At 36.3% G+C, this 17,164-nt stretch overlaps 1 protein-coding gene across 5 annotated transcripts in view; it reads right to left on the bottom strand.

The window, feature by feature from the left end:
• ADD1 (adducin 1 (alpha)) overlaps positions 1–17,164 on the bottom strand; it is a 32,576-nt gene that overhangs the window by 2,784 nt on the left and 12,628 nt on the right. Inside the window, exons 9-15 of one of the 5 annotated variants that reach the window (XM_009695156.1) lie at positions 16,583–16,834; positions 13,368–13,469; positions 11,442–11,531; positions 10,454–10,546; positions 4,404–4,560; positions 2,149–2,244; positions 1,359–1,393 (exon numbers count right to left, since the gene is read on the bottom strand). In XM_009695156.1, the coding sequence (XP_009693458.1) occupies positions 1,359–1,393; positions 2,149–2,244; positions 4,404–4,560; positions 10,454–10,546; positions 11,442–11,531; positions 13,368–13,469; positions 16,583–16,834 (825 nt within the window). Of the gene's footprint in view, positions 1–1,358; positions 1,394–2,148; positions 2,245–4,403; positions 4,561–10,453; positions 10,547–11,441; positions 11,532–13,367; positions 13,470–16,489; positions 16,835–17,164 lie in introns of those variants that run through there. The other 4 variants (XM_009695155.1, XM_009695157.1, XM_009695152.1 and 1 more) reach the window with 4 other exon arrangements.

Here is a 17,164-nt window from a genome sequence, read left to right as displayed (position 1 = left end):
CAAACATCTGTTTATCTAGCTCACTAAGGGCAATATTTTACCAGAATTAGGGAGATTTATAAATTCCGCATTCGATAAAGAAAGTGTACAATATGTAAACACCGTGTTATCCTACTTGATGGATTTCAGTAATGTAACTGGGAAGGCTTAAAAATATATCTTGCTGCAAAGCCTATTTACAGTTTGAGAACTCAGCAATACCTCAAAATTTCTTGTTTTTTAGAACAATGGTGTCTACATCCATGCTGTCCCTTTATATATACTGTGGCATAAGAGTTTGAAAAGTAACATTCGTACCGGTGCGTATTTACAATTCACATTATTTATGAAAATAAAGTTTGGGGTTTTTTTTTCTACACAAACATGGACAAACATACAAAGTAGGCTATAACTGAGTTAACATAAAACACTTTTCTGACTTCAGCTACACTTAAATAGAAACAATACGAGGAAAAAAGTTGAGAAGCAGCTGTATAGAGAACATTGTCATTCAACGTTAACTTCCACCAAGCAAAGTTGTCATAGCGTGAACTTCCAGTTACTCTCTAAAATAAGCTTTGTATGTTTGTCCTGGAAAACTTATACAGCTAGAAGAGTTTGTGAAATGCAATTCTCCATTTAAAAGCATTTTCATGTTTTAGAACTTCATTAGTAACATCACAGGTGTCTATGACGTAGTTTGACTTTCATATCTCTGACAAACACACTGACTTTCGGATATAACAGGACATACAAATGGAGGGGGCCAAACATCCTTATTGCTTTAAAGTATAATCTGACGTAGCCCTGCAGATCTTGCTGAAACAGCTGTAGAAGTTGCTGCCACCAAGTACTTGCTGTTATTCCTTGTCTGGTCCTACAGCTGACAGAGATAACATAGGAGTAGTTCCAAACCCACTTCTGTGCAGAAGTCTGCTGGGCAAGTTTAAATCAACATCAGCGGTAACACTTTTGCACTGGAATAGATTGGGAACTTTCTTCCATTTCATTACCAGGTCCAAGTTGTGTAGGCAGCAGCAAACTGTTGGGACAGAAACTCCCAGACCTGTTTCAGCTGTATCTGAAAGACAACTTCAGACTATTCCTTTTTAAACTGAGGAATCGGACACACAGATATGGAAACACATAATGTCACTTTCACAGTCTCTTTCAAAGGGGAAGTGCATTTTAACATAAGATCTGTAACTACCTAGAATTTCATAAAATCAAGAACTAAATAAGTCAGCATCTGAACTGAAAAAGCCTGCTTTAAAAAAAAAAAGAAAAAGAAAACCAAAACCAACAAAAAAACCTTAGTAAACAAAGATGCAGGAGTGAAGCAAAGCACATAAGCAGGTCAGAGTATGGAATGATACTTACTATGGTAACAGGTACTCTTTAGCATATCCATCTCCTGTTTGTAACGCAGCCACAAGAAGAAAAAAGCACAAGTAGAGAATCTATGCATTCATCACAGCCATTGTGTTAAGTTAGAAGAATGGTTGCAACCATTCTTAGAGAAAACAGAATGAGATGAAGTAGTCAATGGAAGACTAACAGACAAGTGATATATCCAATGTACAAGGTAAAGGAAACAAGACAAAAATTAGATTACACCTGTTCAAGATTGTCATTTTATTCTTTTTTGAGGAAATTGTAAACTTTACCAGCCCTGATCTCATTTTAGTTAAAACTATTACATAAGGTCAGCGAATAATGATATTTAGATTCAAATCAAGTTGGAAAAAATATTTAGAGAGGTGTAATCCAAGTACAATAATGTTTAAGAAATGTGCAGTCGGTGAAGGCGATTTACCAAAGCATCTAAATTGGTGTCTGGTTCACCATCAGACACTATTTCATTTCATAAGAACAATTCTTTCTCGCAGGAAATGTACAAAAGGGTAAATCAGTTGAGAAACAGCAAGAGATGGCAAGGCAATTCTGAAGAGATGAAAATTTGTCTTTATTATTAATGCACACTTCTTTATTATTGTAAACATAACTCCTATTACACTCATAGTTCAGTGGAGTATATTTTAGGTAATGTAAAAATAAAATACAGGAAACAATTTACCTTTATTAGATACTAGTTCTTATATTTTCATGCATCAGTCACTAAGAATGCAGTTACTGGTTTCCCCTGGCCCCCAAATCAGAAGAACATACCTTCCTCTATTTTAATCGGCGTACTGGGAGGAGTGCGAGCTGAAGTGTGATCAGGTGGACTTCTCTCCTTCTGTTGCCTGCCATCTTCTGAAGGTTCTGCAGATGTAGACAAAGAGAAATTTAAAAGGCAGACAAAACCTTTCAGCATGTCAGAAAACAAAAGTGTCCTTTTACTCCATGCACACAAGATATGAATGCATTTTTCTGACCCCAAATTTTGTCAGGGTATTAAATAATACCAAAACAAGCAAAAGAAAATTGATAGTTTGATATTAACAAAACTGTTCAAGTCACAGTTGTGCTCTGTGGTGTTTTTTCTGTTCTTTGGGGGTTTTCTGGTTTTGTTTTGGGTTTTTTTTGTGGGTTTTGTGGGTTGTGTTTTGTTTTTTTTTTCCCCCTCCATAAGAGGGCATGCTTCAAGACATGGTTTAGTGCACATGGTGGCATCAGGTATACGGTTGGACTTGATGATCTTTGAGGTCTCTTCCAACCATAATGATTCTATGATTCTATGAATAATGTAATTGTTTATTAATTGGTTTATCACACTATTCTAAAGAAAACTTATGAGGAAGAACTACAAGGAAGACAAAAACAAGGGGGGGGGGGGAAATGCCATCAGACCCACACAAGATAACACTCTTTTGCTTGCTTTGTATTGCTAAAAACAGAGTAAACAAAATCGCATCCCAACAGAAAAGAAGACTGCACAGATAATCAAGAGAAACATGCAGTAATTAAATGATTCAAAACAGATTTCACAGTGGTTTGTGTCTTTGTTATTAGTAAGCAGGGTCCCCCTTGCTTCCAGGTTTAAACAGCCCTAGATCCATAGGAAAACATTAATAGAGTACACCATATATCAGGAACAATATTAAAACATTGTTCCGTACAGTTCACCTACACAATTAAAAGTGGAATCAGTCCCACAGATGAGTCAACTGACAGAATCTCCATATGGTGTAGACAGAGGCTGTTCCTTAGATCGCAAGCGCAACTGTACCATATTAGTAATACCTGAGGCCTCAGCCAAAAGGTCAGGATCAGACCTTAATGCTTTGATCACTGCAGTATGAAATTCCTTATGGGAGGACTTCTGCCCATCTGGCTCTTCTCGGTTAAGATGGGTGATGACTTGCTGCGTGGTCTGACAAGAAACCCATGCAGCAGCAAACTGAGTGTCATCTAAAGATTTAGACAGTGGCGATATGTCACGATCCTGTAAAGTCTTCGTATCTGTTCCTTGAAAGGTTTTTGATCTGCCTTTCAAATCCAGAGATTTTTTTATCTGACACTTTTTGCTCACTAATGGTCTGATTTCTAAGCAATGTACTGTTCCCCAGCTGGTGTCTGTCTCAGTAACACAGTCTCTCCATATTTTGATATCTAAGAAGGATGTAGCAATGTTACTGAGAGAATAAATGTATGCAGTTATACGGATATAACAGCAGAGTATCCTACCGCACACACTCCAATACCTGATTAACTGCACATATACAATCTACGATGGCTCCTATATTATCTTATCAGAAAGCAGAAGCCTGGAGCACACACTGCAAAAGAAATGGCACTTCTGGTTCCTGCATCACTGAAATTCAAAACCTAACAACAGATGAGCGTCGCAAGTATTGTCCCTTAAAACTATACGGAAGCAGCATCACCACTTCACATGCAGCAATGATCTTTTTTTTACAGCACAATTCTCTCATAATTCTAAAAAAGTATGTTTTGGGGGAAATCCCCAAGACATGCCATTTCCAAGTAGCAATCAAATGCTGTTCCGTATCTTCCCCATTCAATAGATTTCTCAAATCCACAACTTTCAATAAGAAAACCGCAGTTTTGCTGCTAAAAAGCAACACCATTCTCTCACCCTAGACAATCTCTAGTGCTAAAGGGAAACAAAGCAAAACAATCTGCAATACTTTGCAGTACCTAAACATTTTTTTGACTGAAGTTTCCAGCTTTCAGCTTCCTAATAGCAGCAGTAACTGGCCACACTAAACATCCCACTTGTCTGCTAGGGTAATTTTTAAAATAAGATCTATGCATTTTACAGAGTACTCCATTAACACTTAGATTGCACATTCTATCTCCAATATGCTTTTTAATGTCTAATTCACACTGGAAAACCTGAAACACACAAAAGCTGAATAATTTATCCATGGCCTTTGCAGGTAACCCACCTTCCAATTAGTAATCAACTTGCTGCTGTTATAGTCTATTGCAGAAAAAACACACACAGAGTAACCAACCTTCTGGTCCCTTCTGCTTTCTTTCTACTTCTTTGCGATATTCTTCCAGTTCTCGATCAGTGAGTTTATTGAAGGGATTTGGTCCTGTTGTGCTCACTATGACTTTTGGTTGATATTCTTTCTCAATTATTGCCTTTGATGCAGTCACCAGTTCTCCCTGACAAAAGAAAATTAAGATACATCTGCAATCGAGCAGCAACTTGCAGAACCCGAAGATGTACAGAGGCAACAACGCAATCAAAAACAAAACAAAAAGATAATCTGTAAAATACATTTATTTTCTTTTAGATTAAAAAAAAATCTATTATAGAATTTAAAAAATTTGATTGACAGCAGGTTAATATAAAGGAGAAAACAGGTCTCATTAATTACTCTTACAGACACATCAGTGTTTCCACCAGGGAATATCCACCATTAAGCAGTAAATCAAACAGCAGCCAAACAGTCTAGCTGAATTATAGCCGAACTCACAGTTCACAAGTTTCTTTTTCTCCCGACCAAAGAAACAGGACAGCAGGCCCAACTGCATGGCAATCTGGGCAGAGAATACCTGTAGAAGTTCACAGGTATTTCTGTGGTTTGTTTTGGGTTTTTTGTTTTGTTTTAATAGGGGAAAAGCCATTTCTAGTAGCTACTACGTAACATCTAACAGATGTTATAGTAAAAAGCCATCTTGTATGTGTTCTGTATACATCAGATTAACAGTTTATTACAAGCAATTTTTAAGTAATTAAGCTTAACTGTAATCTTATACAAGTTAGCATATTTACATCTATAACATTTGTCATACAAGCCAGATAAAAAGTTATACAAATAAAAAATTAGTAATTCTAAGTACAGTAAGTTCCATTGGAGAAAAGCAGCTGCATCAGAGATTCTCCAATGCTAAGGTTTTTAGTTCTTCTTCTCTAATCATAAGACTAAAGCCATTGGCTTTTCATTGTCTTGGATATGGAAGATGCTTGCCTGGATAGCTGCTGTATCTTTGAAGTGACTTGTTTAAGCATTTGGGTTTTTTCATTGGCTACACAGAACTCTGCTGACAGCAGTCTGGAAATGATTGACGTGTGGTCTGTGCCTCCCACCATTGTGAGAAGTGACTTGTCTTCATTGTTGAAAAGAGGTATTTGAATTCCATTACCAAATAAGTATGGGTTACTGACTGACCCCAGTCATCTTCATATTCAAATGTTATTTGTACCAATATTTAAAAGAAAGTATTAGAAAGCACAGTTCAAAAACAAAGAGCGCCCGAACAAAGAAACAAACATTCCATTCCAGGTCCATACTTGACTTACAAGTACGAGACCTTCGCTGTAAAACTGAAGATGAAATTAGACAGAGTACTTCTTTGGATGCTAAGAGCTGCTTTGGACCAGTTGTCAGTATCAAAAAGGTGTCAGACAAGAACGTCCAGATGGAATGAGGACAAGAGGAGTTAGATACTTCTGAAAGCCTCATGAGAGATCTCCAGAAATCTGGTCTAGAGCAATCCAGGGAAGTAAGAACAGGTGGTTGTTAGAATCTATGCCGCTCTTCAGGAAGCAAACACCAAACAGAAGTACTGTAGAACAAACAGCGTAACAAGTAGTCTCCACTGTTAAGATCCTGAAAGGAACTAAAGGAGAGAAACCTCTCTAAAACATTATAGATCTCCATTTCTCCATAAAACAAGAGGAACTCTTGTCTCAGATGCAGAATGTCAGTAGAACGTCAAAAGCCTTTTCTCAACTATTTCCATTAAGCACTGGCTGTCTTAATACCAGAAAACTTCTGATTTGATAGTCGTGGCTTTTCTTACAGGATAATGCATAAAAAAAGTCACAAAAACATCAACCTTTGTACAAGGCCTAATCGGTTTGTAGAAAATGTAACGCACCCCCAAAACTACAGGTCCCAGCTTTTAATGATGGCAGAAAATTGGTGCCCATGGCAATTTTATATTTCCCTCTCTCTCTGCTCACCCTTCAAACTAAGTATGTAGTTTTAACTGAAACTCAGCAATAAGTAGCAGGGGCATGTAAAGCACTGATCTCAGGCAGGCTTCTAGAGTTTTCTAGGATTACAAAAGCTAACAGAGGAACAAGACATACAGTGAACAGTGCTATCCCTGGAACGTTTAAGAATCTTTGAATCCTGTCTGCAAGTTAAATCCAAAATGACCAGGTAGAACAACTTTCACATGAAACAAAATTTTACAGAATGCCTATTGATTTAATAATGACAAACAGCAAGACACGCAGTCTGCAGCAAGATTACTAGTGCACTGGCATTATCTGTTCTCCTCCTTAAGAGAGTACCTTTGTTAACTACTGGGAATAAAAGCAGCACACCAAGCTTCTCACATTTACTAAATTTAAAAAACCAAAAAAAACCCAAAAAAACAAACCACACCAAAACCACACACGCAAAAACCACACGCACAATCAATGCAAACATCATTTGTACTAGCTGAGTATCTTTGACCCAAGAGAAATAATACTGAAAAAGATCAGAGGCAACAACAATAAGATTATGTATTACAAAGAAAAAGCACTTGTGTTTTTTGGAATGTAAAAGCAGAGAAGTTACACGAGACACCAGAAAAAGAAACTTTTGATCTGCTAAAAACTGCTTCCAGATTAAACATCTGGTTTTGCTCAGTATCAATAATATGGAAGCAGTCCAAAGGTCACTAATGAAAATTATAATGGTGGAGGTACTGATTCTATGGGGAAAAATAAATTATAGTAGTATGTTAGTAAGCTCTGCAACATGATTACTCTAAAACATGTACAAATCAAAGAAGTAGAGATGCATTGCTTCACAGAATAGGCCACAGAGCAGCTTTCCAAGAACTGAAATAAAAATATACAACACCAAATGAAGACAGTAACATGGGACAGAAGGAAAACGAGTATAAAGGACTAAAGAGACAGTACAGGATGTATTTTAGATTGTTAAATGTCATTCTAAAATAGGCAAGACTTTGCACAGCTATCAACCTGTCTGTGCCATTTGGAGATTCCTATGAACGTTCAGAAAAATTCAACAAGAAAATTGGTCTGGAGTTGCTTCCGGTATTACAGACCCTGTAAAGAGGGAATAAATCCTCATATAAAAGAGTGGCACTCTGTTTCAACACAGGATGACATGCAAAAAACTAGTGTTCTATTGATTTTGTCTGGATTATGCTGATACTAGTATTATTTTGATGATGATTCTAGTACTATTTTGATGACTATTTGAAGTTTGATTGCATGTGTAAGCACCTGAATATCAACAGCATTTTCTTCACTGCAAGAAATAATGGATAAGTTACGTTCATGAACAGAATGTATTTTCACTCCTGAGAATTTTGATGGGGCATACTCTCCCACAAAGATCCAACAAATGGAAAGTAATTTATAGCTAATGATACACAATATACCTTCATACTAAACTTGGACCTCACATATCCTACAAGGAAATTTTAGATTATCAAGTCATTCTGCAACTTCTCCACCAAATGTTCCTTTCAGAGAAAAGTTCAAAACTACTATGAGGTGACCATCATTTAACAGGCAAGCACTTCATCTTGTTCTCAGGGACAGATGTGAGCAAAACTGACACCCTATGCGTGCCATTTTTTTCTCTCAGACAGCAGGTTCATAATAATTGTCTAAAATAAACAATTGCTTTTAACACAATTTGACATTAATGCAGTGCCTTTATCCAAAAAACCCAAGACTCTTAAAGCACTGTTCACGTAGAAGTCGCCATTAAAACACAGTGCCACCTCTGGGGCCAAACTGAGAGGCTCTTCATGAAAAACAATGCCACAGAATTTCCATTCTAAAGGAAGAGACACAAAATGGGTGATTCTCCTTCTACTTACAATTCTTGAAAATTCATGTGAATTTATTTTTTTTTAAAAAATCAGATTGCAGAATGGTCATTGGTAAAAATAACCACACTCTATCATTCAGCCAAGACTGCAGCAGAAGTTTGGTTAACCAAGTCTATAACACAAATAAAGTTACATGATGCACAAGGAGCTTGTGTTGCAACATGGCCAGGACTTCTCAGAACATGGGCAAAAGCAAGTGACAAGGCAAAATGGAGTATTTACTACTGCAGCCAGAGGCACAGAAGATTCAAAGCATTACATGCATACTGTACACAAACAGGATTTTTTCATCCAAAACAGTGTGCATTAGTATTTGATATAAATCTCAATGTTAACTGAAAACATAATACATTTTAAGCATTACTGCAATCAGAGGGAACTTTTTACTTTAACTGTAATTGAGCATCAAAGAATTTGCAAACTGAGAACTTGTAGTTATCTGGTACTAAAAGTCATTAAGTCCTTGATGTACGGGTCTCCCCGAAGTTTCATTCAAAGTTTCATGTGAGGTTTATGTGGGCATCATAAGATTGCTTACACTTCCTTTGTTCCACAACACCAGACTGATTTTTGTCAAACTTTCTAGAAAATTTCCCTGGTGGGGTTTTGTTGTTGTTGTTTAGTTCATTGGGGTTTTTGCAGGTTTTTTTTGTTGTTGGGTTTTTGTTTGTTTTGGAGTTTTTTGGTTGGTTTCCCTCCCCCCTCAACAGGAAATTATTAAGCATTCAGGTCACAATGCATATTAAGATAATAAAGATTATAAAATAGGCCAATCCTGCTGTAATTAACATTGTGATCTACTTTTACACAGTATTTCAGAAGGAAAGCACTTGCATGACACCACAAAAAGGAAACACACCATTTGGACATCTAAACCCTAACACTATACTACTAGGCAAAATCATATAACCAATAGACCTTTTGTTGGCTCCTTGACATCTACAAAAATGCACTTTAAATATTTGACTATTTTTATAGAAAGATGATGCCATTATTCAAAAATTATACTTGAAAGATATCTTGCACATCAGTGATGAAAGAAACCGCCTGTGCTGTGATAACCAATGGATGACTATCATAAAAATAATTTTTCACTTTGAAGGTATCATTTAGCAGAGAATAAAAGGCATGCACTGCCTGGAAGAATTTGGCTTTGTTTTATCTTTCATCTTAAATCTGGAAACAGAGTTTTATTGTTTTTCCTTTCAGAATATGGATAGAACAAACTGTACTCTGAAAAACATCGTTATCAAATTCTCAGTATGAGACAACTATCTATAATACAAACTAGCTTATTACATTAGAAAGTGTTACAAAGTCATGAGATTTGCAACATTATAATTCAAAGTATTCTGGTCTTTGATGGGAAAGCTATTCTGATAATGAGATGTTAGGCATGACCTAAACCAAGATTTAAGAATCTTTTAGGTAAAATACTGGAGCAGAAGAGACACTGATGCTTATTTACACACTGTGCTTCCAGGTTAGATCACTTCTAAGAAACTCCTTCAAAACCTGGAGGAGAAAGATAGCTAAGGACAGATTGTTTTCAATGGGCAAACTGTTCCTGGTTACTCAGCCTCAAAGGACTGCCCACCTGCAACCATATAAACATCTCAAATTTATTCTGTACTTAAAGCATATTATGTAAGCACAAGCATGCTTACATGTTTGAAAGCCAATCAATTTTGGAAGTGTGGGACATTACTCAGCAACTCTTCTAGATAACTGCAGGAAGTTTTAAGGAAACAAGACGTCTAGCAACATATGATCAAAAGTTGACAGTGTTTGTCAGCAATGACACAATCTGAACATGTGGATATCTTTGGAATTACACTGATGTAATCAGGCTGAGATTGAACTAACTCAAAATGGATCTCAAATTAGAGTAATTCAACACTAATAACGTGCAAAGAAACCCACTATATGCAGAACTTAATCAGCACCTTAACATCAAAAGTGTTTCCTCACTAGCTTCTACAAAGACAAAGATCAAAATCCTTAAAAGATACTTGAACATGGTAAAGTAATTGCTTGTATAATCGCATATATAATTTGGAGATCCATCTTTTTTTTTTCTTTCTAGCCAAATCATTAGCTAACAGAGGGAAAAGGTCAGGGTAAGGAAGAGGTAAAATGAAGGGTGAACAACAGTATTTAGAGCAGTATGACAGGGCAGTACCTTTCTAACAGACAGAGATTTAGCGGGACTAAAGGCCTGCTCTGTGAGATCGAGCCCTTCAATAGATTCCGTACAGTCTGAGAGGGGAGCATCCTGCAACAGTAAATTGAGTAAACAGAGCAAACCGAGCCCAGGCTTTAAAACATCATCCGAAAGCATTATGATGCTTGCAAAAAAACATGCAAAGAAACAGTAACCAGCAGATAAAACTGCAAGTGACAATGAGTTGACATGCACACAATATGACACCCAACATGAATAATGCTATGGGCATGGTAAGACTTGCCAAACTTTTAAAAGTATATCAGAAAATACTGATCTGGGGCAGTTAAAGCATTCAGATATATAGAGCTTTAAAGTCACTCAGCTATACAGTATAACTGTATAGCTCTAATTCTCACTTTACTTTTCAGCTATAATTCATAGATAAAGTCTTTTGTATATCCAGATATACTGATTTTAAGTTTTAGTGATGTATAATAGCTTTTTTTCCCCCAAACTGCTCTTCAAATAAAATATTATGAAGCATGGAAAACATACTTAACACGGAACACTACTGCCCAATAGTGAGCCTGCTGTGCCCGGTATTAATACTTCAAGATACATAAACTTGCAAAACAAACAAACAAAAACTTGTCACGAAGCCCAACTAGTTTTGAACAAGAATCTAACCCATATAAATCAGCCTTCTGAATTTCATGCATTACATTCAGAAAAAAAAAAAAAACCAAAACAAACAAAAAAAACCAAACCAAAAAACAAACAAGAAGCATCTTCCACAGACATGCTTGGGCTACACGGCTGAAGCCTCTTAAATTTCTGACCCTGAGCACTCTCGCAAGGACAATGGTGTTACCTCTAAGACTTACCTTATAAACAGTTACTCTCTGCCAATTAAAGAATAATTTTATAGTGATATATTAGGTGAAAGCAGAGGATATGGTAGATTAATTTTAAACTAATAGTTTTAGGCATTTTATACTCTCACCTGTACAAGACTCCTGTCCACAACCACCCCAGAAAGAACCTGTGATTGAGGGCCCGCAGTTTTAATATCTTGTAAATTTTGCTCTCGGATCTGTAAAGTAAAGCAGCAGAATACAGTCACATGAACAACAGAGAAAATTTAACCACATTTTAGTATTTGAAAAAGGGGTGGGCGAACCTGCCAACAGGCTGCAACTACTGTCTATTTCTAGGGTCCTGCCCATCAAATAAAGATGTGCTTATAAACACCAGTTGAAGATATGTGCTCAGGTTCCTACTCATTTCCTCACATTTCTCAGAATTTAGCCTGTAAGTACCACAGCAGGTACCGTCCTTTGCTTTTCAGTACTGGCTCATGGTAAAACTCTACAGATCAGGTAACAGACAACTCCAGCTTGTGAAGAAAAGTGAGGAGAGAAGAAAAGCACAGAGTTCGTATTTATATAAGTCTATTGTACCTGACCAGTCATTTACAGGTTTCTGTCACCAGCCACTAGTCACCGATATTGAACCACAATCATCTTCCTACAGAATTTACTGTAAAACACTGCACAACATTCAATTTTTGCATCTAGTCAGGACCATATTCTCAAAAGGGCATACGTATTTTTCTAAGTATAAACTAACACTCCAGAGTACTCAAACACATCCCTTTTGTTGCATCCTAAATACCTCCAAGTTCTTTCCACACAGAAGATGGGACCAGAAACTGGATCTTTAAATCTAGGTATTATCTATTTAAACCAGTAGTAAAGAATTCATAACAACTGACTCAAAATTTATTTCTAAAATCTTCTAGTTCTTGTTCCATAATAAATGAAGAAAAAGCATGCATCCATAAATTCCTCTACTTTACAAGTAAAAAGGATATCCGATTTATATAAAACTACATGCATACAAGTATACAAACACAAGGTATTATTAATACTTGGTATTTCAGAAAGTATGAAGATCCTGCATCGTCTGTACTTGTTTCTAGTTTACTACCCTACTTACTACCAAGTTTGAAGTTTTACTTCTTTCCTCTTAGTCACTTCATTCAAGTTTCTAATAAAACAATATTTGTGTTTCGAACACCACGAAATTTCACCAGACTTTACATTTCAAGTGATCATTATTTTACAGGATCAAGTCAGGAAAAGCAAAAGCTCTGTCAATCTTATACAAACTATTTTAGAACAAATCAGTATTCCTGCTAGTACCCCTGCACACAGACTTTCCTGTGACATAATGCTAACTCCCATGTTCCATATGGCCATCAGTTAGAAGTAGCAAAACAATCCAGAACAAGTTAACAAGATAATAGTGCATATTTTATACTTTAAAAGAAATAAAGTGAAAAAACCCCAATGCATTCAATGCTTTCCTGTTGGTAGACAGGTGACAGGAAAATCTGAAATTCGAAGACTGGAAAATTAACTGCTAATTAACTGTCATTTCAAAAAGATTAACATGTAGTTCCAAAGGCCTAAAAAAAATTCTGCAATCATAGCATATTATAATATAATAAAATACACTATGGAGAGAGATCCATAGACTTCTTTGTCTAGCCCACAATTTCAACTGGTGAAACCAAAACAGGAAAACAGGTCACTAATGTAAAACTATGATCTCAGGGAACAGAATTGCTACCATAAAGTCAGTGGTGGCTGTTTCAGAGGTATCCAGCAACTGGTCTGACAGTAACAAAATATAAGACAAAGAAAGTCTTCATATAGTGGACAGTAATACCATCTTCTTCCAAGATGAATTCAGAACATTTAGGAATTGTTTCAGTATCTAGTTATAAAGGGGCAGGACAACACCAGAGCTGTGTTACTGAACACCCAAAATTTCAGTATAGCAAAGTAAGTTAGTTCATTACAAGTACACAACTTAATCATAGTCATGATCAAAAAAAAAAAATTATTTCACTGCTATTACCAACCTTGTTCCTCATTTCTTGGACCTCCTTTGGATTGGTGTTCAATGGAACAAACAGGTTAGGGACAGCAGAGGTGGCAGTTCTATGTCCATCCTCTTTAGTCCACTGTAATATCAAGAACAGTTGAACAGTCAGAATTGCTGTAATGGCTAGGGACACTCAGAGCAGCAAATTCACATAACAGTTGATCATGCATTATACATAGCAGAGAACTGAACCAATGATTGTATTCTTCTATTCATTCCGAAGACTAGTTAAGTTGCTTCTTTCTTCAGTAATATAAACTGTACCTTCAGATACATTTCTAAATATCAGAATCATTCTATTAATGCAAGCTAGTAACAACAAAAACTAGAGAGCCAGTTAATTTGCAAATAACTTCCACCCAAAACGATGCAATTACGACAGCTAGGTGCAATTCAGAGATTACAGAGACTGAAAGGTTTTTTAAGCTGTTTTTCTGTGTGCTTGACCACAATGACAACGGCAGCGTTCTATGTTTCTAAAAACCGTCTACTTCTCACTTTATGAAGAGACATATTAAAATAGGAGTAAGAAAACTCTGATACAGTTACTTATTTTTAAGGACATTTTTATCAGAAATTTCACAATGAGTTTGTATTTGTTTAAAAAGATCACTGTTCCTTACCTAAACAGAAGTACAGCAAGGTCTAAGACACGAGCTCTAAAACCCTGTTACTGTCATTTTCATTTTCTGCACTGGGTGTTTTACAAAATAGCACAACAGAGACAGAGAGATCATTGATTCAATCCTCCGATACTCAACAAACATCAAAGCAAACTTAAAGCATAAGATGACAGAAGTATGAAAAGCAATGGGATGTCACTAACCAGGTTTAGTAAATGATTCTGTACTGTGAAGCAAGAGTGGGCATCACCAAAGTTTTGCATTAAAACAAGCTACTTCAGCAAAATGTTCTGTTTCCAGAATTAGTTTCTGCACAAATAAACAGTTGTACCAGCACAGCAACCTAGAGGAACAGTTTGGTGATGTCGAATATTTTATAACTCATAGCTCAAAAGGTTACAAAAATATCCCAAACATAAACTTTAAGCGCTTCATGGGTTCTTCATAGAAGGTTGCTTTATTTGATCAGTGCACTTAGGATGGAGCTCTGTTTAATCTGATGCACAATTAACTCTTTATCTTGATATGGTTATTATATGCGGTGTCCTAATTTCCAATCACTATTGCATAGAAAATGCACTGAACAGTAAAGCAAACCTGTTTATAGAGCAAATGCTATGCATTTTTTCCTGAGTAACTTCAAGAAACAATAAGATAGCCAGAAACTGTCAAACTTCAAAAAGCAACAGAATTTTAAAATGTTTTGCAGCTGTAAAGTAAAAAATGGAATGAACATGGAGCTGTGAAATACTCACTGATGATTATCTTCTCAGATAAAAACTACTCCAGCTTTTTATTAAAGATAGTTTTTAGTCAAAACATATATAAAAACAACCTCAACATAACAAGCTACTTTTTCTTTAGGTTAATAACAAGCATTTAAAAAAATTAAATACACAAACCTGTTATATTGTATGAAATTTTCTATTGCTTCAGTATATCATTAAACAAGACTAGTTTCTGAGCAGGAATTTTGCTTCAATCTTTCACTGATAATTTCAAATATAAAATACTACCTACTTTGTGAGCTAAGGTTGAAAAGCACAAACTGCTCCAAACATATGCACAGCTTTAAGCTTTCTTCCAATCAAGGCAAAACTATAGTTGAGTTTAGTAAAATGTTGATAGTACAAACAATATACGTATGTATTAATTTCTTAAACCAAAAAAAACACCACAAAAATATCACAGAGATAGAGATCCTCTGTTTTTTCAGGACTTTGTACATGTTAACACTATATATTTTAGTACACACATTGCCTGAGTTGTCATTCCGTAAAAGTATTCAAAATATAGAGAACTCTGTATTTAAAGGTGAAGCAGAGTTTTGTAGGGGTAAATAAGAATGAAGAGGTGTCCTGGAAAAAAATAACATGTATTTTTTTCCTTTTCAAGAGTACTAGTTCTGTTTTTTTAAGACTCACCTGTAACCATACTACTACTATACACAGTAACACTACTGAAGTACTACTGAACTACTATAGTTCAGCTTTAAGTCAACCATTACAAAAGCTTGTATGCGTGCAAATCCCTGCCTACAGTTTAGATGGTCTGTATATGCCCAAGAAAATATCAAAACCACAGTTACGCACCAACAGCTACTGATGTCCATTTGAAAGCATTTGATACTTTTGCTTTTCAATTAACATAACTTTGAGTGCAAAATTTAACGGTAAGCAGCATTGATAAACAAAAAAAGCACCGGTTGCAGAATCTATCGATTAGTGCCTGCTGATGGCCTGAGCTGCACTTTAGTCATGCCACACCCAGCTGATACTTTAGAAAAGACTTTAAATTTATGGCCATCTACTTACATGCAACACTACATGCAGAAGGCAGCTGGTTGTGAACACTCAGAGGCTTTGGGGTAGACAAAAGCATAGTAAACAGGAGAGGAGGAGGAGCTGAGAAACTAGACAAGAAAAACTGCTTAAGGGGAAAAAAACCCAACACTTAAATACTCTGAAATCAATTCTACCTTCTCATACGTAGATAGGGTTGCAAATGGCTTGCAAATTAAGTTGGTATATGTAACAGAGGGTAGAAATTTTCATATATATAATTCAACAAAAGTACTTTGAAGAGTTAGTTTCATTTTTGTTTTAACTGAAAAGCTTTCATGCAGATAGAATTAGTAGTTCCCTAACACAGATGTCCTTAATGAAACCATTTAAATGCAGAACCCATTCAGTCAAAACTATGATTCAATCTGTTTGCTTATTAGCTTGAAAAGCCAAAAGAAAACTAGAGACTCCAAAGTCTTAAGCAGTTTTAAGGATTAACAAGAGAGAGAATTTTTACAGCTCACATCTAATCAAACCCAGATTAAGTGGTTAGTAAAACATATTTAGTTTTTTTATATAAGAAAGAAGAAAAGAATTAGGAGAGTAATCTTTTTCTTCCCAAAGCCTCTAAGTGCCAGCCACCCCAAGTTGCTCTACATCATCTAACTATGAACAGTAAGGTAGGCACAGACCAAGCAGTTGGTAATACAGCTTGGCACGCAGACACCGGACGAGAGAGACTGCAGCAAGGGTTTCACGTGATCGTGTGTAATGTTCGTCCACACCTTAGTCTTCGACTTGGGACTGCTGCCATTCTGCCCTTCTTCAGAAGCATCATCCCCTCGGCCAGAGTTCAGCCACCTTGTCTTCTCTCGCTGCTGTTTCTGAAAACTGTGTCTGAGGGGGGAGCAAGTGCCTGATTCACCATCACTAGTAAAGGAGTAACCTGTGACACTAGCTGGAATCTCAACATCGCTGTACTTTTTAGATTTCTCTCTCAGAGCAGGGCATCGATACGGATAGCCAGTTCTGTAACCCTGAAGAAAAAGAGCACCAGAATTAGTCTTCTATGTCTTTTTCAACAGACGACCGAATTTGTTTTGACTGACACTCTTATTTGCGAAAACCATTCTACAACACAGCCTTTTCTTTACCTGCTCTTCATCAGTTAGGGTGGACAAAGACACATCAAAGATGGATGACACTCTGTAATGAGGCTACATTAGCATTCTTTCCAATCTAATAAACTTCTGCACCACTAATTTAAATGAGTCACCATTTTTGGTAGATCAAACTTCAACAACTTTGTATCAAACTTTTATGAAGAATTTACAGTAGTCCTGCAAAAAGCCAGTGAGGTCATAGAG

This window comes from Cariama cristata, unplaced genomic scaffold (assembly GCF_000690535.1).
Source record: "Cariama cristata isolate BGI_N322 unplaced genomic scaffold, ASM69053v1 scaffold13942, whole genome shotgun sequence".
Classification (NCBI taxonomy): domain Eukaryota; kingdom Metazoa; phylum Chordata; class Aves; order Cariamiformes; family Cariamidae; genus Cariama; species Cariama cristata.
Note: the sequence above shows the minus strand (reverse complement) of the source record. Positions and strands in the feature narration are given on the sequence as shown.